The 27,077-nt window shown below is 59.7% G+C and overlaps 1 protein-coding gene and 1 long non-coding RNA gene across 10 annotated transcripts; both read left to right on the top strand.

Moving 5' to 3' along the window:
* Nucleotides 1-7: 7 nt before the first annotated feature.
* Nucleotides 8-2,090, top strand: LOC112666958 (uncharacterized). The gene is made up of 2 exons (XR_003140994.1): nucleotides 8-302; nucleotides 1,837-2,090. It is a non-coding gene; the product is annotated as an uncharacterized LOC112666958 (long non-coding RNA).
* Nucleotides 2,091-5,019: 2,929 nt separating this feature from the next.
* On the top strand, nucleotides 5,020-26,042 carry ALS2CL (ALS2 C-terminal like). Of its 9 annotated transcripts, none has more exons than XM_049097623.1 (27): nucleotides 5,020-5,152; nucleotides 5,952-6,056; nucleotides 7,661-7,786; nucleotides 8,763-8,961; nucleotides 9,305-9,370; nucleotides 9,840-10,005; nucleotides 10,521-10,652; nucleotides 11,302-11,421; nucleotides 12,898-12,956; nucleotides 13,082-13,148; nucleotides 13,528-13,724; nucleotides 14,797-14,862; nucleotides 15,281-15,375; nucleotides 15,466-15,646; nucleotides 16,345-16,456; nucleotides 17,352-17,429; nucleotides 18,336-18,466; nucleotides 19,646-19,819; nucleotides 20,008-20,104; nucleotides 20,293-20,450; nucleotides 20,970-21,038; nucleotides 21,940-22,113; nucleotides 23,316-23,358; nucleotides 24,172-24,233; nucleotides 24,329-24,478; nucleotides 24,782-24,878; nucleotides 25,289-26,042. In XM_049097623.1, exons 3-27 carry the CDS (start codon nucleotides 7,684-7,686, stop codon nucleotides 25,367-25,369), a joined length of 2,877 nt encoding a protein of 958 aa, XP_048953580.1. In that variant the 5' UTR covers nucleotides 5,020-5,152; nucleotides 5,952-6,056; nucleotides 7,661-7,683; the 3' UTR covers nucleotides 25,370-26,042. The 9 variants fall into 9 exon arrangements, 8 of the variants coding, with proteins under 8 accessions (XP_048953580.1, XP_048953579.1, XP_048953581.1 ...); XM_049097626.1 differs by lacking the exon at nucleotides 5,020-5,152 and adding an exon at nucleotides 5,164-5,335; XM_049097622.1 differs by lacking the exon at nucleotides 5,952-6,056.
* The last annotated feature ends 1,035 nt before the right edge of the window (nucleotides 26,043-27,077 follow it).

Raw genomic sequence — 27,077 nt, forward strand, 5'->3', positions numbered from 1 at the left:
GCGCTCAGGGATGTCCTGGGCTTTCTGGGCTGGCTTCCTGCCCAGAAACGGCTCTGGTCACTCTGGACACCAGAGCTAGAGGGGGGGATGGGGACCAGGGGTTGGTATGGCCAGTCTCTAATTGCGGGTGCTATGGAAGGTTCCTGAAAAAGCCAGCATCTGCTGCCCCGTGGGACCGGCAAGGCTCCACCTGGAAGGGCGGGAGGACCATTTTCTGACTCTGGCTCTGAGCCTCTGCCCTAGTCTGAGCCCCAATTTTTACTCCAGTCTGAGCTTGACCTCATACAGAGCTTGGCCCACAGGTACTCTGGTCCTCACTCCAGGAGGGGCCTTGACAACCCAGGGATGGAGGGAGGGTGTATCTGAGGAGCTGTGGAGACTAGGAGGGCTTTGGAGGAAGAAGAGGAGGAGGAGGAGGGAGATCTGGGGTGGGGAGACTCCTCTGGTCCATCCTTCCTCCTCTCCCTTTTCCTCCCTCCCTTCCTTCCTTCTTTCCTTCCTTCCATTGTTATTTATCTCCTGCCTGCTGAGTGCTGGAGAAGCAAGCAGCCCAGGTGTTGGAGCCCTGCATTCTTCATCACTAGGGACACCAGCGGAGCAGACCGAGGGGGTTTGGGCATTGGGCCCACCCTCAGAACTAGGGATCCTGTAGATTCAGAGCCTGGGGCTGGAGGGGATGGGCAAGGACCAGGGTGAGCCACAGCAGAGAGCAGAGGGCCAGCTGTGGACACCCACAGGTGACAGGGCTGGGCGATCACAAGGCAGGCAGAAAAACAGGAGAGCCACTGGTGAAGGACAGCTGGGCCAAGGGATCCTCAACAGTGGGTGGTAAAGTCTGGGGGCTGGGTGAGCACGGTCACCCCATCCTCCCCAGGCCTGTCCTAGCCAGGCAAACAGGAATTCTACTAGAGCTCAAGTCACTTGGCTGAAGTTCCCACTTCCTCATGCCATCTGTTGTAGGCCAGGCTAAGGAAAGCCTCACTGACCAGCCAGGGAGAGCACCCTTGGGACACAGGGTCAGAGAGACCTTGGCTGGACCGGGCTGAGGTTAGCGGGCCTGACCGTGGCCTTGGGCAAGCCATTACACCTGTCTGCTTTGAATTCCTCATCTATGGAATGGAGAGAGCAAGACTCTCATCAAGGGGCGGTTGGGAGGGTGATATTAAACTAAGGTTTATGGGAATGCTGAGCACATGCTGACTTTCCCTGAGAGGGAAATCATGCAGTGGCCAGCCTCCCCGCACTTCTCTGCAGGCTCTTGGACATAGTTGAGATCTTGCTGCATGCTATTTACCCTATACCTTTTTTTTTTTTTTAAAGATTGTATTTATTCATGAGAGACACAGAGAGAGAGGCAGAGACATAGGCAGAGGGAAAAACAGGCTCCCCATGGGGAACCCGATGCGAGACTCCATCCCAGGACCCTAGGATCACGACCTGAGCCAAAGGCAGACGCTCAACCACTAAGCCACCCAAGTGCCCCCATCCTATACTTTTTCACCCAGAGCTTTTACCCAGCACCAGAATCTCAGATCCCCACGTGCCCCAAATGCACTGTCAAATACTGTTAGACAGGCTTTGAAGTCAAACTGACTTAAAATTAAAAGAACAGGCTGTCCTGAAACAGGACAGTTTCAAGCACTTATAACCTCAGAAGTATAAAGCTACAGATTTACAAGAAATGCAATTTGGGAGTTTACTTAAATTTCCTTTTTTGCCTCTTGTAAAGCTGGCAAAAGTTGCCTGGCAAGATTGAGGTTATTATCCAAAATTCACAAAACTAAGTGAGCGTGAAGAAACTTTAAGTATGAAAATTTCGTATTATGTTTCTTATAGATCTGTGGCCTTTATACTCTATAGCTTCTGAAGTTATTAAAGCTTAAAATGAAGTCTTCTGGGGGCACGAACATACTGACATCTGTGAGACCTCGGTGGGCTTCAATCCCTCATCTGGAAAGTGGGTATAACTGCAGTATCATGGCACCTGCGCATCACAAGCCTTCAGAAAATGCTAGTTGTTATGACTGTTGTGGCCATTGTGGGGAGACGCAGTGTGATATTATGCTGTATTAAAAACCAGTAGCACTTCATTCAATGCCTTATTGTTCAAACATTTACATTTTCCAAATTCTCCAAAGTGTGAAACACCATGGTAAGAGAAACATCCTGAAAGCTGATGCCTTCTCCATCTTTGAAGGCTCTTCTTCCTCCTCTCTGTGCACTTATGGGGAATTGAGGACCAGAAAGGGCTTGTGCCTTGTGTAAGATCACACAGGAACGGAGTGACCCTCAGACTCAGCGTGTGGCCCCCAAGCCAGGGTTCTGCCCCCTGTCCAGTAATATCTCTATTTCTTATGAAGTGCCAGATCCCCCTGCACATTACTACCAGTAGGGCCCATCAAATTTGGAGGGGGGGGCAGAGCTCTAGACCCTCGGACCAGACTCCCACAGTGTCCCCTCCATGCATGGTGGCCTGAATGCTGGCCAGTGGAACCCTATTTGTCCTTTCCTTTGTGTGCTATTTTTAGCTCTTGTGGGTTTCCTGTAGGGACCTAGTCCAGTTTCCTGGGCCTTTGGGTTGGAAGCCCTGGGCAGAGTTGATTGATAATGGCCAAGGGGACCTGTGGACAGTTCACTCCTGGAGCCAGAAATCCCAGGGCTCAAGGCACAGCTCTGGGGTGGCAGAGCGTGGGGAGTGGGTATCCTTCCAGTCCCAGCTAGGCTGGATCCGGGACATCTTGGACTTAGCTTGGGCTGAAAGGGGGTGCTGGGCTGCCTTAGGCCTGGGACACAGTGCCTGGGGCCCGCTGGGAGCTGGTCATCTCTGACCTTGTTGGCCCTAGGCCTGGCCCAGAATAGCTCTGGGGCTGGGCCGGGCCTGGTGAGACCTGCATGTATATAAGCATGTGCTTGTGTCCCAGAACACTCATATACACAGGAGACAGGAGTGTGTGTGCACTCTGCACTTGCCTCTCTGTGAGTCTGAGTGTGAATCTTAGTGTGTGTTCTGTGGTGCAGTACGTAAGTCTGTGTCCGTGTGGGTGTGCACAGGGCTGCCTCCTGAAATGTGCTACATGGGAGTCCCACCCCTGTGTTCCATCGTAGATGGGTCTGTGTGGCACATGGAAGTCTACACACCACACATTCTTGTGGCTGTGGAATCGTGTATGTGTGCAGGGGATGTGGGAATGGTGTGGGTGGGTGTGTGCATATCTGTGGTGGGATTGGACAGGGGCCCTTGGCTATGTTGCAGGGGACCAAGGGCAGGTGGACCCCGTGGGGGCTGACCTTTGGGCACTGCTGGGGGCACCACAGATCACTTGGCCTTATCCGAGAGAGAAGGAGGGAGAGAGGCTTGGCAGTTTTTGCCCCATTTGGCAGATGATAAAACTCAGCTTGGCAATACTGGGGTGGACACCCAGCCTGGGGGGCAGTAGTTAAGGGAAGACCAGCCCCCAGCTTTCCAATTCCCTTAGATGTGAACAGGAAGTCTGGGCCCTGGGGAGGAAGCCGAGGGGGGCCGTCCCTTCCTTTTCCAGCCCAGGCAGCACTGTTCTCCCTCAGCTACAGGTACAGATGAGGACACTGAGACCCAAAGAGAGGAAGGGCTGGCCCAGAGAAGCCAAACACAAAATCAGCTTCCTCCTGCTCAGGGACTCTGTCCTGCCTGACTTGCTCATCTCATGTGATAAGAACACACACTCCTGGACAACCTTGCTCTCTCTACATGTGGCCATGGTCCCTCTTCAGCCCTTGACCCTCTCTCCCAAGCTCCAGAAACCCCTTGCCTGACCACCCCCATGTGTGCCAGGGAGCCCACAGACCCACTGAGACCCTGCTCATCTGGGAAGGAACCCCTGCACTGCCCTGTGCCCCTTCCACTGGGGATCTCTGGTCAGCTTGGAAGGATGGGGCATGACTCCCAAGCACTCAGACTTGAGTAGGGGGTTGCTGGGGTACCCTTTCTGCTCTTCCACTGCCTGTACGTGGCCCTGAAACCTGTGTACCACGGGAAGTGTTGGGGGAGGGGGTGCTGGTGTGACCACTGGAGGGGGACCAGGCAGCAGACAGCGGGCTCCTTTGTTACAGGCTGAATCATCGTCCTCCCTCTCCTGGGATTAGGCTTCCACCACCCTTTCCAAGGTCGCAGGGCCCGGAACACACAAGTGCTGGCTTCTCACCCTACTGGGCCATGTTGAGACCCAGGCGTGGGGGCAGGGGGGACTTCCCCAAGGTCACACAGAAAGGAATGGCGGCTGGCCACACACACCTGGCCCAAGGGGCCACTGGGCAGCCTCGGTTGACCCCACTCCTGACTTCAAGCTTCTGGAGCTCTTGGCTCATGCTTGCCCGCTGAGATTAGGAAGGATGGTGGAGGGGATCCCTGGGTGGCTCAGCGGTTCAGCGCCTGCCTTTGGCCCAGGGCATGATCCCGGAGACCCAGGATGGAGTCCTGCATCAAGCTCCCGGCATGGAGCCTGCTTCTCCCTCTGCCTGTGTCTCTGCCTTTCTCTCTCTTTCTCTCTCTATCACGAATAAATAAATACATAAATAAACTTAAAAAAAAAAAAAAAGGTGCAGCATCCAGGCCCCAGAGCCTCAGAATAGGGGCGAGTGCCCCGGGAAGGCCCCGCCAGGATCCCGGACACCGCCTCCTGGGAGCCTTTCCCGGGGAAGCCAGGTTAGCCCGGCCCGGGTGAGCGAGCGAGTGTGTGTGTGTGAGTGTGGGTGAGGAGTCAGTCCCTCTCCTCTGACTCCCGCTGGGTTCAGGGTCCTTCGGACCCGGGAGGACTCTAGGGAAAGGCGTCAGGAGTAGACCCCTGGCGGGGAGGACCGACGCCGCGTCCCACCTCCTGCCAGGAGGGTCCGCGGGCGCCCGCCCCCACTTCCACCTGCAGCTCCCGGAGGCGGGGCGGGGCGAGCGGGGGCGTGGCCGGGGCGTGGCCGGGGGCGTGGCCGGGGGCGTGGCCGGAGGGCGTGGCGAGCGCCGGAGCGGCGGGGGTGGTCGGGGGGGGGCGGACCGCGGGGAGCGGGCGGCCGCGGCGACAGTCCCCGCTCGGGGCACGGGCGCCGCACAGGTACGGGCGGGGCGGAGGTGGCGCGTCCGTGGGCGGGCTCCTGTGCTCCGCGTGCCGCTCACTCCTCACTCCAGGTAGGACCTTCGCCCAGCGCCCCCTTGGGCCGGCGCGTCGCCGTCCCTCCGCGACTCCCCCAGACCCGGGCCGTCCGAGGTCGAGTTCGTGCCGGCGCCTTCAGCCTCGTCTTCCCTGCCCGTGGTCACGCGGCTCGAGCTGAGGGGCAGCGCAGGGACAGCACCCCCAGCCCGCCCGCCAGGGTTCGTGCAGGGCTAGGGTGCGAGGGGCTGCCTGGGAGGCTGCCAGGAGGAGGTGACGCCTGCAGCGAGACCGGCATGGGCCAACGCCTGGTGGCTGGAACAGGATCCCATGTTTGGGAAACTCGGGACTGCGTGTGCCGGGGCAGGGAGGGGCAGGGGAGCTGTGAGACGCCGGAGGGGGGCGTCTAGGACAAGAGGCTTAGAGCCCTGGAGGGCCGGAGGAGGGGTGCTAGGGGAGAGGCCACAGTGCAGACTGCGCCCCCTCCCTTGGGCAGCCCTTCTCTGCTCTGTCTACCGCTGCACTTGCTGGCTGTGTCAGAGGACTCCACGGCAAGCAAAACTTCCTTGCCTGTCCAGACCAGGAAATACCAGAGTGGGTGCCATGATAGGGTGTGGCCCAGGGGCCTGAGGGGCCGAGGGGCCCGAGGGGCCAGGCCCTGGGGAGGGCAGGGGAGGCCTCAATGGCCCTGCTGCCTGAGAGCCATCTGGCATGCACAGGCCAGGAATGCAGGGGAGAGAGCAGGTCTGGCTGCTGGTTAGATCGACACGGGGACAGGCAGCTGACTCACCTGGGCACGCCAGGACCAGCCAGTTCTGTCCTCACCCCACCCTGCAGGGAGCACCAAGGTTGCCTGAGGGAGGTAGGAGGCTGGGCCCTGCTGGGAACTTGCTGTGTGTCCCTGAGACAAGTCGCCCAGCCCTTCTGAACCACCTAGTTCTGGTGAGCTTGATGGGACGGGGAGCCAGAGGCCTGGGTCTGAGCCCGGCACATGCTCTACGGGTAGCGTCTGGGCCCTCCAGTTCCCTCCTGGGCCTCAGTTTCTCCATATGTACCTCACATGCAGCCTACCACTGAGGAACCTTGCACCAGGGTGGAGAGCGAGGGTAAGGAGGCCATGCCCTTGACCAGAGCCGGATGGGTTGGGGTGTGACAGGGGTTCGAGTAGGGATGACTCCTGCTGGGTCCCTCCAATGTTATGGCTTAGCACCTCCCCCGACCCCCAAACACACTCATGCCTGGTCTGCTCCCTGCTCTCACACTCTTGGTTGCCTCCAGGATGAAGCCCGAAGTTCTTCACCCAAGGAACAGGGGCCCCTGGGCACCACCAGGCCAGATCCCCAACCATGCACCGTCTCATCAGCCATGTGGAACTTCTGGCCTTTCCTCTGGGCAATGTGCCTCCCGTCCCTAGGGATAGACAGCTCATTTGGGACCACAGATCTAGAAGGTTCCTAGAGTCGCGTCTGTTAGCAGCCTGGGTCTGTAAGACTCATCCTGAGGGGCCCAGGCTGCTCTGAACTGGGAGGGAGGCTGAGGACCAGGTCTCCACATCCAGAGCAGCTCCCCCCACCAGTTTATCCTTTCTAAGGAGGACTTACAGAGTCCTGTGGGAGCAGCTGAGGTGCGGACCATGGGTGCAGGCAGAGGGGAGAGAGGGAGGAAGTCTGAAGTGGGGAGGGACAGAGCTCCATGTCCTAGGTGCCGTGTGACTGGGGTGGGCTCCAGGTCAGTGTGAGTGTGGGGGATGCTTGGTATTCAGGACCTCCCGGCCTCGAGCTATTGATGCTTGCCCTGTGACACTCGCCCTCTCCTGGTTCCTAGTACACACCCCCTGTCCAGGCTGCATCCTCTTCCTCTACCTTCAGCCAGTGGCCTCACCTCTCAGTTCAGACCCCAATGGACTGGCTGCCAACTGAGGATGGAAAGGTCACCCCCAAAGGGCCTTTCTGTTCCATCCATTTCTGGAGATAATGGGGAAGAGTCAGGTGGACCACATTTGCTGTACCCTCTGGCTCCTCGGCTGGGCTTCCCCGGTCTGCCAGAGTTCACCTGGAGCTAACTGCCTCGCTGTCCCATGTTGGGGTCGGCGGGGGGTACCGGGGCTGCTGCAGGGACCCACAGAGAGCAGGCCACAGCTGGGTGTCTAGCTGCTTCCCCTTCCTGCCTGTCCCTCCCAAGGCCTCGCCCTTCTAAAGCAGCAGCAGGAAAGGTGGGGCAGGAATGCCTGGGCCTGGGCCCTTGGCCAGACCTCTGAGCACCCGCCCCACTGCCCCAGAGCCGGTTCCCTGGGAGTTATAGACTTTGCCAGGGGCCTGGAGTGACCTCTGGTGCCATTGGGGCTGGGTTGGGAGGAATGAGACCCCTTGTTGTTTGCCTCTGTCGCCCGCCCATTCCAGCGGCTTCGATCATATCTCCCACCCTCCCCAGGTCAGCTAACTGCAGAGCCTCAGAGTGTCAGAGCCAGGGACAGGCAGTCTGAGGCTCTAGGGCTAAGAGACCCTCTAACTCTCAACCCTGAGACTGGGCCTGGGCCCTGTTCACAGGCCCCGAGTGCGGCGCCCTGGCCATGTGCAGCCCTGAGGAGGAGGCCCTGCTGCGGCTGGAGGAGGTCTTCTCGGCTACGCTCGCCCGCATCAACAGCCTTGTCCTCCAGCCCCTGCTCGAAACCAGTGAGTCTTGGCTCTGCAGGGGTGAGGGCCGGGGGGTGGGGGTGGACACAGGAACCATTCTGGGCATCGAGTCCTACCTTGTTAGACCTGGGGTGCAGCTTTCTCAGCCTCAAACGGGAGGGCTGACACTTGGTATCGGCATCTTCTGATGGGACTGGGGCTCTGCTTCCTGTTGGGGGCTGCTCCCTTCTCAGAGACACCCCGAGGGGCCAGGCCATGACCCCCTAGCCTAGACCCAGCTGTACATAGAGTCAGAATCCCACCTCTTCCAGGGCACAGGCCTGATTCTTTGCCTGGATTCCCATCCTGCTCTCAGCCAGGACATGACAGGGTTTTTACTTCCAGTTTGGGGGTCTCACTTGTTTTTGTTTTTGTTTTTAATGTGTATTATTTTCCTTTTTATTTTTGTATTTTTTTTATTGGAGTTCGATTTGCCAACATATAGCATATCACCCAGTGCTCATCCTGTCGAGTGCCACCCTCAGTGCCTGTCATCCAGTCACCCCATCCCCCTGCCCACCTCCCCTTCCACTACCCCTTGCTTGTTTCCCAAAGTTGGGTGTCTCTCATGGTTTGTCACCCTCTCTGATTTTTCCCACTCATCTTCTCCCCTTTCCCCTACAATCCCTCTCATGAATGAAGTGACCTTGGGCAGGCGTCTTCCATCTGGGGCTCTGTCTGTGCCAGGGGACCACGGGACTTAATGGATCCCATATCCCAGACCCACTCCTAGCTCATCAGTGCTGTCCTGGTGTCATAGGGGATGGGGGGACCTGTGCCCCCACTTCCTCCTCAAAGATGCTGTCCCACGCTCCAGCCCGCCCATCCCTTCTGAGCTCTAGGGGCCACATCGGTCTCCTCCCCTGTCCTGAGGACCCCGGCTGCAGCTCCAGGGCTGTGGGGCACCGCTCCCCTGGGTGGAGGAATGGCCCTGCCCCCCTCACATTGTGCTTGTACCCACCCCCCCTCGCCCTAGCCCCAGAGCCCTCGGACCCCCGGGGCAGAGAGCACCTGCGGCTCTTGCAGCAGCTGCACCAGAGCTCCCAGCAGCTCTGGGAAGTGACAGAGGAGAGCCTACACTCGCTGCGGGAGAGGCTGTGCCATCAGGACTCCGTGGGTCTGGAATCCCTGCTCTTGCTGTGCGGTGCCGACCGTGTCCTGCAGGTCCACGTGGAGTAAGACAGCGAGGGCACCTGGGGCTTGGCCTGGGCATCAGGGTGCCCACCACCAAGCACCAGGTTTCCACCTGGGTCAGGCATAGGCCAAGGTTTGGGTTTGGTAGGGGGTGGGGCTCACCCGGGGTTGGCCCCAGGGCCTTGGGCATTAGCTGGGCTCAGGCTCAGACACTGCAGACCTGAGCCTTGGGGCTTCCCAGTGAAGAAAGACTGAGTTAGAATTCTCTGGTTGGGGCAGGGTTCCAGCTATGCAGTGAATGGGATCTGGGGACCCCAGAGGGGCAGGGGCTTGGGTGTGAAGCTGTGGGCTGGGCCTGCAGGGAGTCCCCTGTGCTGCCTGCAGGTACATCGAGTCCTACACCAGCTGCCTGGTGGTACAGGTCTTTCAGAAGGCAGCAAAGAAGAAGAGGTGAGCCCAGGATGCTGCAGGGGCCCTCTGAGTGGGGCAGGGGTGTCCGGGGGAGGGGGGGGCAGGTCGGGGAAGTCCCATCCCCGAGCAGTGAGTGTCATGGCCCATGACTCATCCTGAACACTCCTGATTCTAACAATTCTACACTGATCCACACCGGAAGGGAGGGAGGGAAGTCTGCTGGGGCTGTGAGCACAATCCAGATATCCCCTAGCCAGGCTTGACCCTGGGAAGGCGGAAGGAGTGCCGTCCTGTCGGGGTGGGTGGTTCTACTCAGCCACCCCTTCAAATGAGATGTTGCCATTGACTCTGCAATGGGGCAACTGCATTTATCCGATAGGAGAGTAGTTTGGGGTCTGGGACTGTCGCTGGGATGTGGGCGCAGTTAGCTGGGGTGGGGGGGCGATGGTGGCGGGTTCAGGAATGGAGTAGGGGAGTGAAGGCGGTGTGTGGCCCTCCCTCTGCTCAGGGAATACTGGCGACGCCAGAGGAAGGCACTGTGGCAGCTCCTGTCGGGCGTGAGCTCAGAGGCCTCTGTGGGCACAGCGCTGGCCCAGGCCCTCTGCCAGCCGCTCGCCCATCACGTGCAGCAGTACGTGTTCCTCCTGCTGAGCCTCGGGGACACCATCGGGGAGGTAAGTAGCAGGGACTGTCAGGGGGCCGGGTGCTTCCCTGTTGCTTGCAGGGAAGCCGAAGGAGGAGAGACACAGGGCCCTGGCTTGGGGGACACACTGACTCGGGAACTGTGGTTTGAGAAGGACCCGGCCATGCTTTGGGGATATGGCTGTGTTCTGGGGGGTTTGGAGGGGTGTGTCCTTGTCCTGGCCTGTCTGAGGTACATGGCTGTGCCCAAGTGGGGCCAGCAGAGACTCAAGAGCAGACGAAGAATCATATATGGGAGGAGAGGACACCTGGCCCAGGCCCAGTGAGGGGAGTCATCCAGTGGTCCTGTCTGGAAGCACCTTCATGCTGGCCTCTCCCCGAAGGAAGGCCTGGCAGGGAGAAAGGGACAAACTTCGGCTTAGATCCAGACCTTCTGAGCAGCTGGGGCCAGGCCAGTGCTGGGGCAGCCGTCACAGTGGGGGGGAGGTTCTGACAAGCCCCCCTCCACCCCCATCCCGTGCTCACCAGCTTCTCTGTGTCCCTGCAGCATCACCCCACTCGGGAGCTGGTGGTACACGCAGCCACTGTCTTTGGGAACCTACAGTCCTTCATGAGGCAGGCGCTGGACCAGGCCATGGCCACGCAGGCCCTCTGGCACACCCTGAGCAGCCGGCTGAGAGTGAGTTTGAGGCCTGAGGCGTGGTCAGGGAAGGGGTTCTCACCAGGCAGTGTGGCCTATTGGGCTGTCCATGCTGCAGCTTCCCCACCTGGAAGTGGGAGTGGTGGCCGAAGCAGGTGGCTGTGAGGCCCACCTGTCTAGCTATCTCCATGCACTTGCTGAGCAGCCCAAGCTATGAGCTGGTTCTAGGGAGGAGCAGTTGGAACTGACCCTCTGTCCTGGGATGCCACCAAACGATCATATCCTCGTGTCACTGCCCACTGTGTCATGCACTGTCCCTGCTGGGAGGAAAGCCCCTGTGCCCCGAGAGGGTAAGACAGGCCTGGGGCCCAGTGTAGGGAATTAGGTGGACAGGAAAGGGGACAGAATCGCCAGTAAGAGGCGGGGACTGCAGAACTGTGGTGAGTGTTGTTGGGCGGCTTGGCAGGGGCAGTGGCTTGAGGTGGGGCGGGCATCAGAGCGAAGGTTCAAGACAAGTTGTGATGCCCCTGCAGACCTTAGAACCCCAGTGTCCACCACTGAGCTGGGGGCCTCTGGGACAGTTTCAGACTGCAGGGGCTGGTGCTCGGGGCAGAGACAGGCAGGGGAGCAGCCACAGTGACCAGCCCGAGGGTGCCTGACCCCCATGCCTCCCCACTCTCCTCCTCAGGATGTGCTCTGCACCCCTGCTCGCCGACTCCTTCAGGACAGCCAGGACATACCCGTGATGGTCACCCCGCTGCGGGCAGAGCGTGTGCTGCTCTTCGATGATGCCCTCATCTTGCTACAGGTTGGGGTGGGGCTGACCAGAGGTCCTGGGGCTGCAGTGGGGGTCTGGGGTCTGGCTGAGAAAAGATTGGAGGGAAACAGCAGGGAGCAAGGACTTGGGCTTGAGGGAGTGGAGGGGGAGGTGATGGGGGCTGAGAGGCAGGCAGTGCCAGGGTGGAGGCGACAGGTGGAGTCATCCCTGGAGGACGGTGCGCTGCTCCAGGTGCATCCCGGCCTCAGCACCTGCCAGCTGGCATCCCCGCTAGGCATCACCTCGGTTTCCTCATCTGGAAAGTGGGATGCTTGTGAGTTTGTCCTGCAGCAGGTGCTGGACAATTCTTACTTCTCTTCCTCATGTAGGAGAGGAGCCCCAGACTGGGAGATCCTGGGTGGCTCTTGGTGGCTAAGGAGGGTTGGATGAAGGACTCAGAGCACACATGAAGTTTCTAGAGAAGAGTGCCACGTGGAAGCAGTGCCTGGGCTCTGGACTCCACAGAAAGTGGGGGTTGGGGGAGCCAGGCCTGGGGTTTGGGATTGTCACCTTGACTGTGCCTAGTGCCCCCTGAACTCATACTGCCCTCACGGTAGCCATAGCACTGTCTTCTCTGTCCTCTCAGAAAGTCAGTCTAGGACTCTCCTGCAGGCTGGGAGGCTGAGGCCTGGGAGGGGTGCTACTTGCCCAGCCCAAACCTGTGTCTCCTGAAGCCTGGTTTTGGGGTTTTGATTCAATTTGCATTCCCCTTCACTCCTGACCTCACGTAAAGGGCTCCAAGTATACTGGATGAGATACTGTCACTTGAATGCACTGTGTCCTTTCCTACCTCTGGACCTTTGCATGCCTGCACCAGGCCCACCCTTGTCCCTGCCTGGGCCTGGGGCCTCTTCCTCCTCCTGTGGCAGTGAGGCAGTGACCGGCCTGCCTAGGCCAGACAGGAGGTTGCTACACGAATCTTTTAGAGGAAGGGACATTCATTCATCAGTTCTCAGGGCAGGGACAGCATTCCAGGTAGAAGGAGCAGCATGAGCAAAGGGTCAGATTGAGCGGGATTGGGGGCAAGCCTGAGAAGATGTGAGTATGGCAGGGCCGTGGCACCTCGTTCTGGAGAGGGCTAGGCGTGAGGACATATGAGCCAGGAGTCACCTTTGTGGTCTCAGATATGGGCTCAGCAGCGAGGCCTCCATCCCCCAGGCAGTAGGAGCCTATGGGAGGTTTCCAGCAGGGGCTGAGGGTGTCCGAGTTGTGGCCATGATGGAGCAGGATGTAGGGGAGTGGACAGGCTGCTCCTGGGCTCCTGGCCAGGCCCTCAGATGGGAAGGGAGATAGAGGAGCTGCCCTGGAGATGGGAACAGGCTCAGTGCTGGGCATGCTGGAGTAAGCCACTGGCGGGACACCCAGCCGGGTGGCAGCAGGTTGGTGCCTAGAGCAAGCCTGGGCCAGAGCAGTAGGGGAGCGTCTGGTCTGGGCCCTGGGTGACACCTGTACCCCATTTTCTTCCAGGGCCACAATGTCCACATTTTTGATCTGAAGCTGGTGTGGATAGATCCTGCGCAGGACGGGTGAGCAGCTCCCTCCCATAACACCCCAGGCCTTCTCTCCCTCCACCCTCCTGAAACTGCCCACACCCCAGGGCTTGGGCTCCCTGGACAGAGCTGGGGCCTACTCGTCACCTCCATCTATCTAGGTGCATGTTTCACCTCCTCACACCTGAGGAAGAGCTCTCCTTTTGCTCCAAGGACCCTCAGGACCGGGTGAGTAGGGGGTGAGCTGTGAGTCAGGGCAGTGGGGTCAGAGGAGTGAGGGAAGGCGCCAGGAGTGGGAGGTGGGGCACAACTATGCCACCCTGGAGGCTCCAGGGATCAGAATGCCATAGAGAACAGGGCATTTTTCCCTGTGAAGCCAGGACGGGGGCCTGTGCTGGTCCCTCTGGGCAGGCCCGGGCACTGTACACGAGGATCTCGGGTCTGGGCACAGGACCCTAGGGAGCAGTGTGGAGCAGTTGGAGGTGCTCCAAGTGACAGAACAGGGTCAGAGAGGGGCGGTGGAGGGGGTACTGTCTCCCCACTGTCCTTCCCAGAGGAGCTGCTTGCACAGCAGTGACGTGTCCTGCGTTCCCCCTGCCCCCACCAGACGGTCTGGCAGTGGAAGATGACTCAGGCTGTGTGCCAGGCCCTGCGTGGAAAGAAGGACTTCCCGGTGCTGGGGGCGGGCCTGGAGCCCTCCGAACCCCCCACCTGCCGCTGCGTGGCGTACACCTTCCGCGCGGAGGGCCGGCTCTGCCAGGCCACCTACGAGGGCGAGTGGTGTCGGGGCAGGCCCCACGGCAAGTGAGTGACCGGGGCTCCGGGCCCGCAAGCCGCAGGGCTCCCCTGCGAGTCCGGGGGGGTGGGGGGCAGACAGGACCTGATTGCCTCCGGGCACCAACTGGAGGCTACTTCCTGCATCAGTTGGTCGACCGTTTGTCTCCCTGTCTGTCTTGAGCCCCGTTGGAGAGGACCTGGCCCGTCCTGGGTCTGTGGGTATAGGGTCCTGCTGATGGTGATGACCCCAGAGTGTGGGGGACAGGCTTCAGGCGGCTGGCCTGCAGGGCTGCAGTGGCTGTTCTCAGGAGGGTAGGAGAATTCTCGTATCCACGTGGCACCATCTGCTAGCAAAAATGGTTTGCAGACTTCCCATCTCCACCCATCCTTACCAAGAACACTCTAGGGGCGTGTTATCACCCATTCTGTAGGTGTGGAAACTGAGGCCAGAGACTGGCATGACTTGCCCGAGGCCTTAGGGCAGGTTCTAGGGTGAGTCTGGCTTCAGCCGCAGACCTGTGTCAGCCCCACAAGCAGGAGGGCTTTGGAAGAACATGTGTCCCCCAACCCCCGCGCCACCACCGGGAAAGCCAAGGCCCAGAAAGCAGGAGGGACTTGGACCTACCAGGGTTATGTTCACAAGCGTGTTTGTTTCTGATACCTTGCCTTCTTCCAGAGAGGGCTCGAGGACGCAAATGAACAACAACAACAAAACAAACAAACAAACAAATATAAGAAAACAATGCTGCGCCAGAAGCGGAGAGGAGGATGCTAGAAGCCACTGACTAGCATTTGATTAAGCTTGAAGTTTAGCTCCGAGCCTCCTGTTGGTCAAGGGAGAAAGGGAACCTGGATGTTTCTAGAGCTCTCCCTGCCTGTGGGGTGTGGCGAGTGGTCGTGCCAGGAGTTGACAAAGGCTGAGAGCCCGTGGGTCAGAGAAGAGGGCTGGGTGGGGGCAGAGCGTCCAGTCCAAGGGGAGCCTCAGCCTCCGAGAGAGTCTATGCTGGAGTCCGCGGGTGGTGGGGGGTGGGGGGGTGCAAGCTGTGCGTACTGGATGGGACTGGTGGGCCTGATGTGTGTGGACCCAACTGTCTTCCAGGGGTACCCTGAAGTGGCCGGATGGACGGAATCACGTGGGGAATTTCTGCCAGGGCCTGGAGCATGGGTAAGCCTGGGGCTGCTGCAGGAGTGTGTGGGGGGCAGGTGAGTGGCTTTCGTCCCTGCCTCCGGCACGAGCCTGACCCGGTCCTCAGTTCCCAAGCCTCAAGCAGGAACTTGAGGCCATTTGGTCCAGCTCCCCTGATTGTACAAAACGGAAAGCCCGGAGGAGGGAGCGAGTGGTCAGGGTCTGGAAGTGCTCCTAGGGTGCACGGGGGATGGCGGCGGGGGGGTGGGCATGTCCTAAGAGTGACCCTTGGGAAGAAGAGATGCCTGAGAACCTGGGAGATTCTCCCCCTTGTCTGAGAAGGCCGCTCCGAGGCAGGGACACTCCTGGGTGGTACGGAGGGATGTCACGGGATGTCCTGGGGTCAAGCTGGTGGCCCCTGGTGCTGACTGCCCTCTCCTTGCGCCCACACTGACAGCTTCGGCATCCACCTGATACCCCAGGCCTCTGAGGACACGTTTGACTGCTACAAGTGCCACTGGCAGGAAGGCAGCATGTGTGGCTATGGCATCTGTGAGTAAGTGTCCCTCGGCCTGACAGCAGGCAGGGTGGGCTCGTGGGGTGGCCCCATCGCCGGGACTGAGCTTGGGGAGGCCTGGCCAGCTATTGGTGGCCTCTGCAGGTACAGCACCGACGAGGTATACAGAGGCTACTTCCAGGCGGGCCTGCGGCATGGATTCGGGGTCCTCGAGAGCGCCCCCCAGGCCCTGCAGCCCTGCAAGTACACGGGCCACTGGGAGAGGGGCCAGCGGAGTGGCTATGGCATCGAGGAGGACAGTGACAGGTGAGTGCCCCGCAGGGTTGCAGGGCAGAGAAGACCCTCACAGACCAAGGTGCCTCAGGGCACGGGTCCTGTCATCAGTGGGTCTGTCCATTTGTCCCCCAAGTCTCTTTGAAACCCCTCACTTCTTGTTCATGACCTTGGATGTCGCTGAGGCTCAGGATGAGGGAGCCCTGAGCTCCCTGACCGAGGAGCCTCCCCACTTGGGCCCCTCCTTGTGCCGTCCAGGAGTTTCTGATCCCTGGTCTAGTGCCATGTGAGGACCACAGCCCTTGCCAGAGCTCTGGGCTGTGAGACAAAGCCCAGGGCCCCTGGCCTGGCATTCGAGGCTTGCCCATGTCTCTGACCTCATCCCTGCCATGCCACCTGCACACCCCTCCAACCTTCTAGACCACTCAGTGTCCCCACGTACCTGTCCTATTTGTGGTAGGTTCATAGCTCCAGGGCTTTGCACACCATCTGCCCTTCCTGCCACCTCCCCCAGGAAGCCTGCCAGGATACCCTCCCCCAGGCAGGCTCCCTGCCTCCTCCACTCTCTCTTCCTTTTGGAGGTCCTGATTTCTCTTGCCCCAGGCCTGAGTTGGGTGGATTCAGGCAGTATCATTGCTCCTTATCTGCTCTCCACCCCCACCCCATCCATGCCAGGAGAGCACACCGAGGGGCCCAGGAACAATTCTGACCCAACTCTGGCTCCTCTCCAGGGGTGAGCGCTATATTGGCATGTGGCAGGCCGACCAGCGCCATGGCCCGGGGGTCATGGTCACCCAGGCTGGTGTCTGCTACCAGGGGACCTTCCAGGCAGACAAGATGGTGGTGAGTGGGGTGACCCCTGTGTGCCCTGAGCTACCCTCTCCCTGCACTGGGGCTGAATTCTGGAGCCCCCCTCCTACTCTGCGGGCTCCGATGCTGAGCAGAGGTTGGGCAGGGGTGGATAGGGTGGGAAGCTGGGTTCCATGGGATCATGTCATTGTCCCCAGTGTATGAAAGACAAATATGAGGCTCGGAGAGGTCAGAGAACCTGCCTGGTGTCACGTTCTGTTGAGTGGCAGGGTTGAGGCTCATAGCTGGGTCTCCTGAGGCCAGGCACACCAGCACCTGCTTCCGGCCTCACCCACACCTTGCCAGATGCCTTGACACACAGTAGGGCTCTGGCCTGGTGACTCTTATTGTTATTATGGCTTGTACACTTGCTCTTGCTCCACTTTGTTCTGGAAAAGTTTGAAGAAGGAAGAAAAGACAAGAATAGACACAAAATAGATTCAAGTAGGGCACAAATTGTATCCCATTTGGCTCTGAGCTTCCTGGAAACCAATGCAACAAGGGAGCCTGGTCAGCTCCACTGTCACCGAGGGTCAGTGACAGGGCAGTGGGGATGGTTGAGGAGAAGCCCAGGGCTTCTTGAGCAGGAGGTGGGGAAGGAAGGGTCCCTGGGAGGCTTTCTGAGAGAGGCTGCCAGAGAGAAGGAGCCAGGTCCCTGGGAGTCTTTCAGGGTAACCCAGGGGTGAGGTCCGTGGGTCTGGTGCTCAGTGCTCTCAGCAGGCCCACGGCTGCCATCCCGCCTAGGCACAGTCCTGGGAGGTGTAGCAGGGCTCAGGACCGCTCCATCCCTAGGTCGAGGCCTGCTCCTCTCTTCCTGCCGCACCCTCCCCACCCCCAGTCTCCTGGAGGCCCTTCCATGGCTTCTCCTCTCTCCGGCTTCCTTCTCTAGGGCCCAGGGGTCCTCCTCTCTGAAGATGACTCCTTGTATGAGGGCACCTTCACCAGGGACCTGACCCTTGTGGGGAAGGTGAGGACCACCGAGACTTACTCCACTCCCGCCAAGGCCTTGGGTGGAGCCTGTAATCTCCCTACTTGGCTCCAGGGCTAAGGGCGTGGGCACTGGGTGTGGAAGGTAGGGGAGGGCCTCTCCCATCTCCACCACGTCCAGGGGGTGGGCTCAGTGACCCCTCCTGCTGTGGAGTTGGGATTTGATCCTGGTGGGAGTTAGGAGGGGACAGGTAGACTTGCCTTGGGGGCCCAGGGTGTTGGTGGGCCGTGGCTGTGTCTCCCTGCAGGCCCCCGGTTGGGAATGCACCCCCTTTACTGGCATTGATGCCTTGGGCAGGGGCCCCGGGAGTCACTGTCCTTCAGATGTTCCTGCCCAAGCTGACCCAGCAGGAGGCAGTCGGGCCCTGCTTGGGCCTTTGGAAATGCGGGGGCTGTTTCAGTCTTCTAATGACCAGAGGGCACCATGGCATCTGAAGGCTGGAGGCCAGGAGAGCTATGAACAGGACAGCCCAGGCAGCAGGAACTGGCCCTCCCAGGCCCAGTGGTGCCTCATGCCTTCCCAAGGCCTCTTCCTACTTTGGGACTTACCCTGCACCCCACCCTCCACCCCCAAGTCCCACAGTAGCAGTTCTTCTGCTCTGACCCGAATTCCTTCCTATGCACGGGCCCCCCACCCCCAGCCTCCTACCTCAGAGGTGAGCCCCTGAGCTGTAGGCTCAGCTCTTGGTCAAGGGCTCCTGCAGGTGTGAAGGAATATGAGCCCTCCCAGGGTGGGGCAGATTGGATGGATGGTGGGATGGCGCCCTATCAGTCCCTAGCCCCTGTGACCCAGAATGGACAGGCATGACACCTGTCATGATTGGATGGAAGGGCAGCTGGATAGACAGGCAGACAGGTATCTCTGCCTCTTTTCCCCCATTTGCAGGGCAAGGTCACCTTCCCCAATGGCTTCACCCTGGAGGGTTCTTTTGGCAGCGGGGCAGGGAAAGGGCTGCACACCCAAGGCATGCTGGACACGGCTGCCTTCCCGCCAGATCCAAGCAGCACCCGTAAGAGGTGAGAGCCTGGCCGCCTGGCCGCCTGACCTGTACATCCTGGAGGGTTGTGTATGTGTCTGCATTTTGACCCCACGGACTCAGGTCTCATCAGAGGGGCTTTTCTGTACTTCCTCTTAGCTCTTTGGAGAGTTCAAAGAGCTCGGGCCACAAAGCCCTCAAGTCAGAGACTCTTGGAATCAAGGGCCATGACAGAACCTCACACACACACACAAAACCGGAGAGAAATATTATGCATAGGCTTTGCTTAGACTCTGCTTTTTTTCTGAGAAGGGTGCAAGATGGTTTGTAAAACTAACACAGATAAGAATAAAATGGAAAATAAAAGTATGAGTTGAACTGAAAGGCAAAGAAGGTACAAATAAGCCCTATACTGGTTATGATGGAACATGAACCTGGACCCGAGTTCCCTGGCAGCCAAGGTGAAGAAGGAAACTTGCTAAGTGGACTCATTGTCACTCTTGTGGGGGTCTTTGAGAAGGGGATAGACTTCTTCCCCATGAGGACAGAGTTATTCCTTGGAAAACTGTAGCTCAAGTGGTGACTTTTGCCATGTCTGTTGAGATGTGGGTGGTAGTTACATGGCCCCAGGTAGCATTTCGGATGTCGGGGGGTAGCAGAGTTGAATACTAGACCCATCATCCCTGCATGCTTCTCCCTGACAGCAGGAGTTGGGGGTAGACAGCAAACCCCAGAAGCAGGACCAAGCCTGGGTGGGGTACAGGTGTAGGACAATCTGTGCACGTGATGTGGGAGGGCAGTGCTCCATTAGGCACACACACGGCCTAGACCCCCGGGCCCGTTGGCCAAGACAGGATCAAGCTCAGGAAGGAACCAAGTGTGTTGGGAGGGAGAGTGGGCTCTGCAGGCAGGAGGATCCTGGACTTTGGGCCCTGTTCCCTCTTAGGCCAAGACCCCACTGTCTGGATTCCAGCTCTCCAGATCTTTCTGTCTCCTTTCCAGGGCTCTGTGTGTCTCTTTCCTCTCCACTGTGGAGTAGATGCTCTGTGTCCTCTCTGCCTCTCCCTTCTTCTCCTAGAGGCTTGGAGGTCAGGCCCTCCAGTCTCCCCACCCTTCCTGGGCCCTGACTCTGGGCCAGGTGGGACATCCCTGTCTCTCCAAGGGCCTGGCCAGGGTCCTGCCCACCAGAGCCCCCTCGCTACCTCCCCCACTCTCGCAGGCAGCTAGGTGTGGGTGCCTTCCCGGTGGAGAGCCGCTGGCAGGGCGTCTATGGCCCCTTCCGGGACTTCGTCAGTGCCGGCTGCCCTGGGGACCAGCAGGAGGCCCTACTGGGCTTCCACGTGCAGAACGCGAGGGAGCTGCGCAAGTCCCAGGAATACCTGTGCTGTGAGAGGTGAGGCGCAGGCACGCACGTGTGTGCGTGTGTGCATGTGTGCACGGAGGCACCCACAGGGGCATCCAGAGGGCCAGGGTTGGCATCTGTGGGGCTCTGAGTGGCCTGGGGAGGAAGGATTCCTGGAGGGGGTGCACCAGGGCCCAGGCCCAGGTGTGGGTGAGAGACGTGTGTGCCTGGTGCCCCAGGAGCCAGCCCGAGGCCTGTGCGGGCAGAATGGAAGACGTCCTGGATGAGCTGCTGCAGCACCGGGAGCCCAGGGCACTGCGGGAGTGCCTCAGGAAGGTGAGGGCCCTGGGGCAGGGGGGTCTGCAGGGAGGGGACCTCCTCACTGCGCCCGGTGGACCCCTTCTCCTCGGAGGGTCTCAGTGTTCCCATCTATGAAGTGGGAGCTGTCTTGGGAGTCTTGTTGGGGTGTGCTGTGCTCCAGCCCCTGGCCCTGGACACCTCTCTGTTGCCTTTGCACCTGCTAGGCCCTGGGCAACTCGCTGCACCCTCTGGGAAAGCTGCTCCGGACGCTGATGCTAACCTTTCAGGCCACATATGCTGGCATTGGGGCCAACAAGCACCTACAGGCGCTCGCCCAGGAGGAGGTGAAGCAGCATGCCCGGGAGCTCTGGGCCGCCTACAGGTGAGCCCTGGTACGGCAGGCAGGTAGGGCTCTGGCCTCTTTCACATGGCAGGTGCTCTGCCAAGCACCCTGGGCGGGAATGGCGCCTCTGGATTGGGGAAGAGCCAGAGAGCGGATCAGGCAGCGTCCAGCTGGTGAGCAAAGGGGTTAGAAGGTAGGAGATTACATCCAGGGCTGCCTGTAGCCAGAGTCCTCGCCTCGGCCAGGCCCCAGGCTGACCCCTGACCCCAGGAGTTCTCAGCCTTTGCAGGCTGAGCCTGACTCTGGAGTCAGACTCCATCTCCAGTCCCGGCTGAGCTAAGACTCCATCTAGCAGCATTACACATGGGGGCCCCAGGTGCTGCAGTCCTTCTGTTGCGGGGTTCCAGCACTCTGGGGCTGATGTCTTGTGCTCCCAGCTTCCTAACTGCAGAGGCCTGGGAGGCTGGGCTCCGGGGCGTGGAGCCTGCTGCCCTAGTCTTTGGTGACTCGGGTTCCACGGGAAGCGGTAGCCATGCTGTCCCTCTGGCCCATTTCCAGGGGTCTGCTGCAGGTGGCCTTACAGCGCAAGGGCCAAGCTCCGGAGGAGGACGAGGATGCAGAGACAAGGTGACTGCTCCCATGGGGCCTGCGGGGTCCCCTCCTTGGAGGCAGCCAGGCTCAGGACCTGGGCGACTGCACACTTTCGCTCCCAAAGCCTCCCTCAGTGGGGGTAGGGGTTCTTCCAGGGAAGTGTTGGGGGCTCATGCTATCGACCAAGCATTGTTCATTGACCATTTGAGGGTCCGAATGTCCCATGACCTCAACCTTGGGTCACCTGGGAGGGGGCACCGTCACATTGTGTCACGTGTATCTTTGTGGTGAATGCGCTATCCCAGCCTCCCCCTTCAGGTGTGCAGAAGTTGAGCCTTTGCCCCGGGCACCCTCCCCACTACACGCAGACAGGGAAACTGAGGCCTGGCAGGGGCTAAGCCTGAGGTCACATAGAGTGGGAGTCAAGTGGGTTATTCAGTCTGTCTCCCTCGATCCCCCATAACTGAACTTTACAGTTTGCCTTCAGAGATCCTATCAGCGAGGCCATCCTCCACGGCAGGAGACGTGGGAAATGGGCTTAGACGTTAGGTAGAACTTCCCCCTTGGAGTCCCAGGAAACCCAGAAAACGAAGAGGCAATACTGGACCAGCCTGGAATGGCTGCTGAGTGCTTTCCCGCAAGTCCCTGGTCTCCCCAGGGCCCCAGTTTTGCTTTCCATCAAATGAGGATCAACTCCTGCCCCGGCTGCCATAGCAGCTTTCTCAGCGTCATGTGAGAGGATCAGGTGGCTGCAGATTTCCACCAAGGCATGAATGACTGAGAACGGGTTTCAGAAGCATGTTCTAGAGAATGGAGGACATAGGGACAAGGAGCTCCCAGGGCTTTTTGAGGGGCGGCCGAGTTGTGATCCCTGCCCTGGCCCCAGGTGCCCACTCCCTTCCCCCGGTCCCAACCTGTCCTGGCCACTGTCACCCAGGGACCTGCAGGTGCACGGACTGGTACTGCCTCTTATGCTGCCCAGCTTCTACTCGGAGCTCTTCACTCTCTACCTGCTTCTTCACGAGAGGGAGGATGGTCTGTATAGCCAGGGCATTGCCAGCCTGAGCCTCTTCCCCGACACCAAGCTGCTCGAGTTCCTGGACGTACAGAAGTAAGCCTCCCCGCCTTGCCATGCTTGCCAGGGCTCTCGTGTAGAGAGGGCGCAAGTGGAGTTCACGTTGTCTCTAGCAAAATAGGGCTGGTGTCAACTGGCTCAGGTACCCACGGAGTTCTAGGATCATGCCGGCGAGGCTAGTTTCAGGCGTGGCTGGATCTAGCTGCTTCACTGAGTGGTGAAGGGAAGCCACTTCTCTTCCTCTCTTGATGTCTCTCTGGCCTCCACTGATGGTGACGAAAATGGCACCAGCCACTCAAGATTTATACTGTACCCACTCAGGTCCCCACTGCACTCTAGAGAGCTGGTGTCCCCTTCCCAGCAGCTCCAGCAGGGCTCCCGAAATCCCTCACTGGTCTTGAGCCTGCCCTGAGATGCTGGCTGTGGCCCACTTTGGCCAGCCTACCTCGGTACCTACCACTGGGGCGCTGGGGCAAGGTGTTCTGCTCCCAGCAATTGGACTGAGTGGGGGAGGGGAGGTCTTCAAGGGGAAACCGAGGACTGTCGTGAGAGCAAGTCCCTTGTACCCTCAGTTGCTGAAACATCCTTTTTCCTCAGTGCCCCTTCTGATCCACTGATGCTACAAAGGAGGGTGTGGGTGCTTTTTCTCCTCCCACACTTGGTCCCCTTTGTCACACAGCAATGGTGCTCCCACCCACCCTCTCTGAAACCCCATTTCTCCTTCCATCATGAATGTCTCCTGCAACTGACAAGTCACCAGCCCAGAAACCTGGGTGCGAACAGCTTCCCCAGTGTTCCTCCTCCCCACCCCCTCCTGTGGCCTCTGTGCTGCTTCCTCCATGCTGGCCTCCCTGCTTCATTGTCTCTCCAAGTTCCTGTCCTGTGCTGCTTTGCATGGCACATCCTCCCTGTGCACCATCCTTCCCTGGCCCACCAAGACTCCAGAACAGTCTCTTCTGCTGTCATTCTCTGGCCCAACCACCAGGACTTTGCTCCTAGGGTCCCTTGGTGTACAGCGCTGCCCCTCACTCCTATCCAAGTTTTGGGGGGCTATCCACTCCAGAATCTCTCCCAGCCTCCCCTTGGGTTCCTCACCAGCACTCTAGGATGCCGTCATGGACCCCTTTCCTTGGCTCAGCCCCACCGTGGGTCCTGGCATACAGGGGGTTTGCCCCCTGACCTCAGACCCTGCCCCCTCCTTCTGGTGAAGTCTCCATGTCACACTTGTTTAATTTCAGGCACCTGTGGCCCCTCAAGGACCTCACACTGACCACCAATCAGGTGAGAAGGTGGGTCCATTACCTGCCCTGGGTCGGGGGAGGCTGGAGCCTTGGGTAGGGCCCCCAAGGTTTGCTCAGCCTTCTGATCAGGCCTCTGCCTCCCTGCTGCAGAGGAGCCGGGACAGCACAGAGATAGGTGAGGGGGGAGATCCCCAGCTTTCTGGGTCATTCTGACCTCCTGTGAGGGTGCAGCCACTGGCCCACAGTGAGCAGGTGCAAACATGGGCTCCCCCCTTTTCCTGGCTATGCGATTGTGGGCAGGATGCCGATCTCTGAGCCTCAGTTCTCACCCGTGAGGGTGCTCTCATGCGGTGTTGGTATCCCCGCATGAGAGTGTTGGGAGGGCAAGGGGGCTGCTACACACGAGGCGGTGGCTCTCAGGCTGCTTGCTGGGCCAGCGGCATAGCACCATCTGCGGAGCTATTAGGAAAGCAGATTCTCTCTCAGACCCAGCCAGACATACTGAGTCAGACTCCGAGTGTGGACCTGGACTTTGTGTTTCAAAAAGCCCTTGTCTGAGAGCCACCGACATAGGTGTTCACTCCCCGGTGGCACCCAGTGGCGATTGGGACTGTTATCTTCCTTCCCAACCACCTGGAGACCCTTTATCCCACTTTACAGTTGAGTAAACTGAGGCTCCCGGTGGAGCTGTGGCTTGCCCTGGGTCACTTGAGCCTCTGGGCGGGGCTGTGCTGGAGCCAGCGAGGGGGAAAGGTGGGTGGCAAGAGTTCCAGCCCCAGGCAGGAGGGAGTGACAGAGCTGGGTGGGGGGAGGGACCGTGGCCTCATCTACCTCCCCACTCCCTGCCATGCAGAGACTCTCCCTGGTCAGGGACAAGTGCTTCCTGTCAGCCACAGAGTGTCTGCAGAAGATCATGTGAGTCTAAGCCTTGAGGAGGGTGAGGGGTGGGAGGCGGGGGTGTTGGGGCTGAACCTGAGGGCCTTGATCTGGAGCCTGCTCCCCTGCCGCAGCACCACAGTGGACCCCCGGGAGAAGCTGGAGGTGCTAGAGAAGACATATGGGGAAATTGAGGCCACTGTGTCGCGTGTGCTGGGCCAGGAGCACAAGCTGCCCATGGATGACCTGCTGCCGCTGCTCATCTACGTGGTGTCACGTGCCCGGTGAGCCCCAGGCTGGGGGCTGAGCTGCAGGATGACCCCTTCCCATCCTGCCTGACACCCAGCCAAGACACACTCTCGAGTCTTGGAACATCAGGGTTTATGGACACAGCTTTTCTTGGTACAGTGTGGGGGGTCTGAGGCCCAGAGAAGCCCACCTAGGGTCCCACATGGGTGCCAGGAGCAGAGCATGGGCCACATCCCAGGTGTCCAACCACCCAGGCCAGGGCTCCCTCCCCAGCTGCCCAGTGCCTGTCCCTGATGGGCCCCATTCCTCCTCTAATGGTGGGGGTGGATGTTCCCCAGAATCCAGCACCTGGGAGCCGAGATCCACCTGATTCGGGACATGATGGACCCCATCCACACGGGAGGCCTGTATGACTTCTTGCTCACGGCCCTGGAGGTGAGGGAGAGAGGTGGTAGACTGAGGCAAAAGTACTCTGGCCTGTGGGGCAGACCCCTTCCCTGCCCTGGACCTTGTTGTGGGGATGAACCCAGATTCCCTGCTCATCTGTGCTCCTGTGGGAAGGTCCTCACTGAGCCCCTGGTCCTGCTGTTGCTGTAGGGCTGCAGAGGGGCCCGTACCTCATCCCAGCCCTGAGGTCCCTGGGGCCCCGAGCCTGTTCCAGGCTGTACCCCTGAGCATAACAGGAGAGGGGAGGCCCCCCTTCCTTGCAGACAGTGGCCAAGGCCAGGTTGGAGACATGGTGGCCCCGGCCGGGGAGATGGGGGCACCCTGGTATTGGGGCGTCCTTGCACGGGGCTGGGAGCAGGCAGGCCGGCTCCCCCTCAGCCTCGCCTCTTTCCCACCAGTCCTGTTACGAGCACATCCAGAAGGAAGACATGAGGCTGCTCCGCTTTCCTGGCCGCTGGGACTCCAGGGAGCCCTGGTAGCTCGGCCTCTCCCGGGCCGACCGCAGAGCCGAGAGGCGCCGCCACGGACTTCCCAAGGGAGCAAGCGTGACCCGGCCTGGCCCCCATCGCCCACGGAGCAGAGGAGGAGTCTTGGAGGAGATGAACAGTTCCTCCGAGGGAGATGCTGCTGCTGCCCTGGGCGGGCTGAGGGTGGGGAGCGACAGGTGTGCCTCCACGGCCTGCCATGAGGTCCGTCTTGGATGACGCCCTTGACACATGCAGGCTCTTTGCTGCCTGAGCCTTGCTCCCATTATAGAGCCTCCCGGGGCCTCAGTGTTGCTGTCTGTATACTAGTGGGCTGGACTGTCTTGGGACGGACCTTCCACTCATCTTGCTGGATTCTGGAATCCCTTCTGGAAGTTTGGCGTTAGTCTGCTGGGCTGAAATCCTCACCTCACTGTCAGTGTTGTTGTTTCCCCACTCTTAGCCAGAGGCCCCAACTTGCTAGTGACCACTCTGTTTATTGGAACTTTTGTCCGCTAGTGGCCTCCTGGGGACCTGCCTCCTTCCTGATTGCCCCAGAGCTGAACTGGCCTTTCAGGGAGGCAAGGCTGAACAAACTTGCAGTTCACTCGACCTGCTGGGTGTCCTCTGGCGCGGCCCTTCCCCTTGGTGGTTTGTGATAGAACAGGTGCCTGGAGGCCTCCAACAATCGTGGATCTGTGCATACCTGATGGTGCCAGAGCAAGCTGCAGGGCAGGCTGTGCAAACTCACCTTGTGTGCCTACAAACCACACACCTGTAGCCCACAGGCCTGTGTGCAGGACAGCCGGCTGTGCCCTGTCCAGGCTCAGCACCTTGCAGGGGTGTGGAGAGGCCAGGGGGAGCTCAGGTGCCTTTGGGAGGGGAGGACCTTGTTCCCATGGTGGTTCTAGTGTGGGACACAGTTAGCAAGGTCTCGGGGCAACTTCCTCCCTGCCTGGCCTCAGTTTCTTCTTCCCACATCGAGGGGCTTGGGCCAGGTGACCCATAGGGGCTCCCCCTGCCCTAACAGTGTCAATAGGCAGGGTGACTGTGTTCTGAAGTGGTCTGGGGGTGGGGTGAGGGTGGGGTGGGGTGAAACATGGAGAAAAGGTGGACTTATGCAGGGATGTGGCCCTAGGCACCAGGGCCACCCTGCCACCATGCCCGGGATTGTAAATCCTCAGCTCCAAGTGTACTTTCCATAGACAAAACCCTGATCTCAAGGCCTGTGAGGGAGGGGCCGAGGGAGGCTCTGAGAAAGACCAATCACACCTGAGCTGAGTCCCCACTGGGAGCCTCAGGGTTGGGGCTGCTGGTGGCTGGGGGGACACCCACAGACCCTCAGATGACGTAGGGCTGTGGGGTGGGAGTGAAGCTTCCTTGGGCTGGTTCTGCCAAATGTAGCAGTGTGAATGAAGTCTTGGGCTCTGGTTTTGCCAGAAACCCCTGTGGCGTCACCACGAAGGTCCCTGGAAGGGGGCAGCTCTGATGACGAGTGGGGGTATCCAGATGCTGTGGGCGTTCATGCTTACCCAGGACTATGGCAGCCCACTTGTATTTTAAGGCTCTTCAGTGGTCATCGGCTATTCTTGTCCTGTGACAAGCGGGGACAGACTTGACTCAAGGGGCCCTGAGTTGGCGTGAGGCTCCAGCCCCACTCAAGATCCATGAACTCTCCCTGTAGTTCAGATCCACCGGGACTCCTCCACCCACCCTGTTGCTG

Source organism: Canis lupus, chromosome 20, assembly GCF_003254725.2.
Source record: "Canis lupus dingo isolate Sandy chromosome 20, ASM325472v2, whole genome shotgun sequence".
NCBI lineage: Eukaryota > Metazoa > Chordata > Mammalia > Carnivora > Canidae > Canis > Canis lupus.

What these genes read in the sequence shown, in the direction of transcription:
- ALS2CL (XM_049097621.1), top strand. Translation starts at nt 6,175, where the DNA reads ATGCAGCCTACCACTGAGGAACCTTGCACCAGGGTGGAGAGCGAGG. An exon ending in TCGGGGACACCATCGGGGAG is followed by an intron (nt 10,006 to 10,520) that starts GTAAGTAGCAGG and finishes GTGTCCCTGCAG; the next exon opens with CATCACCCCACTCGGGAGCT. An exon ending in CATGTGTGGCTATGGCATCT is followed by an intron (nt 15,376 to 15,465) that starts GTGAGTAAGTGT and finishes AGGCCTGGCCAG; the next exon opens with CTATTGGTGGCCTCTGCAGG.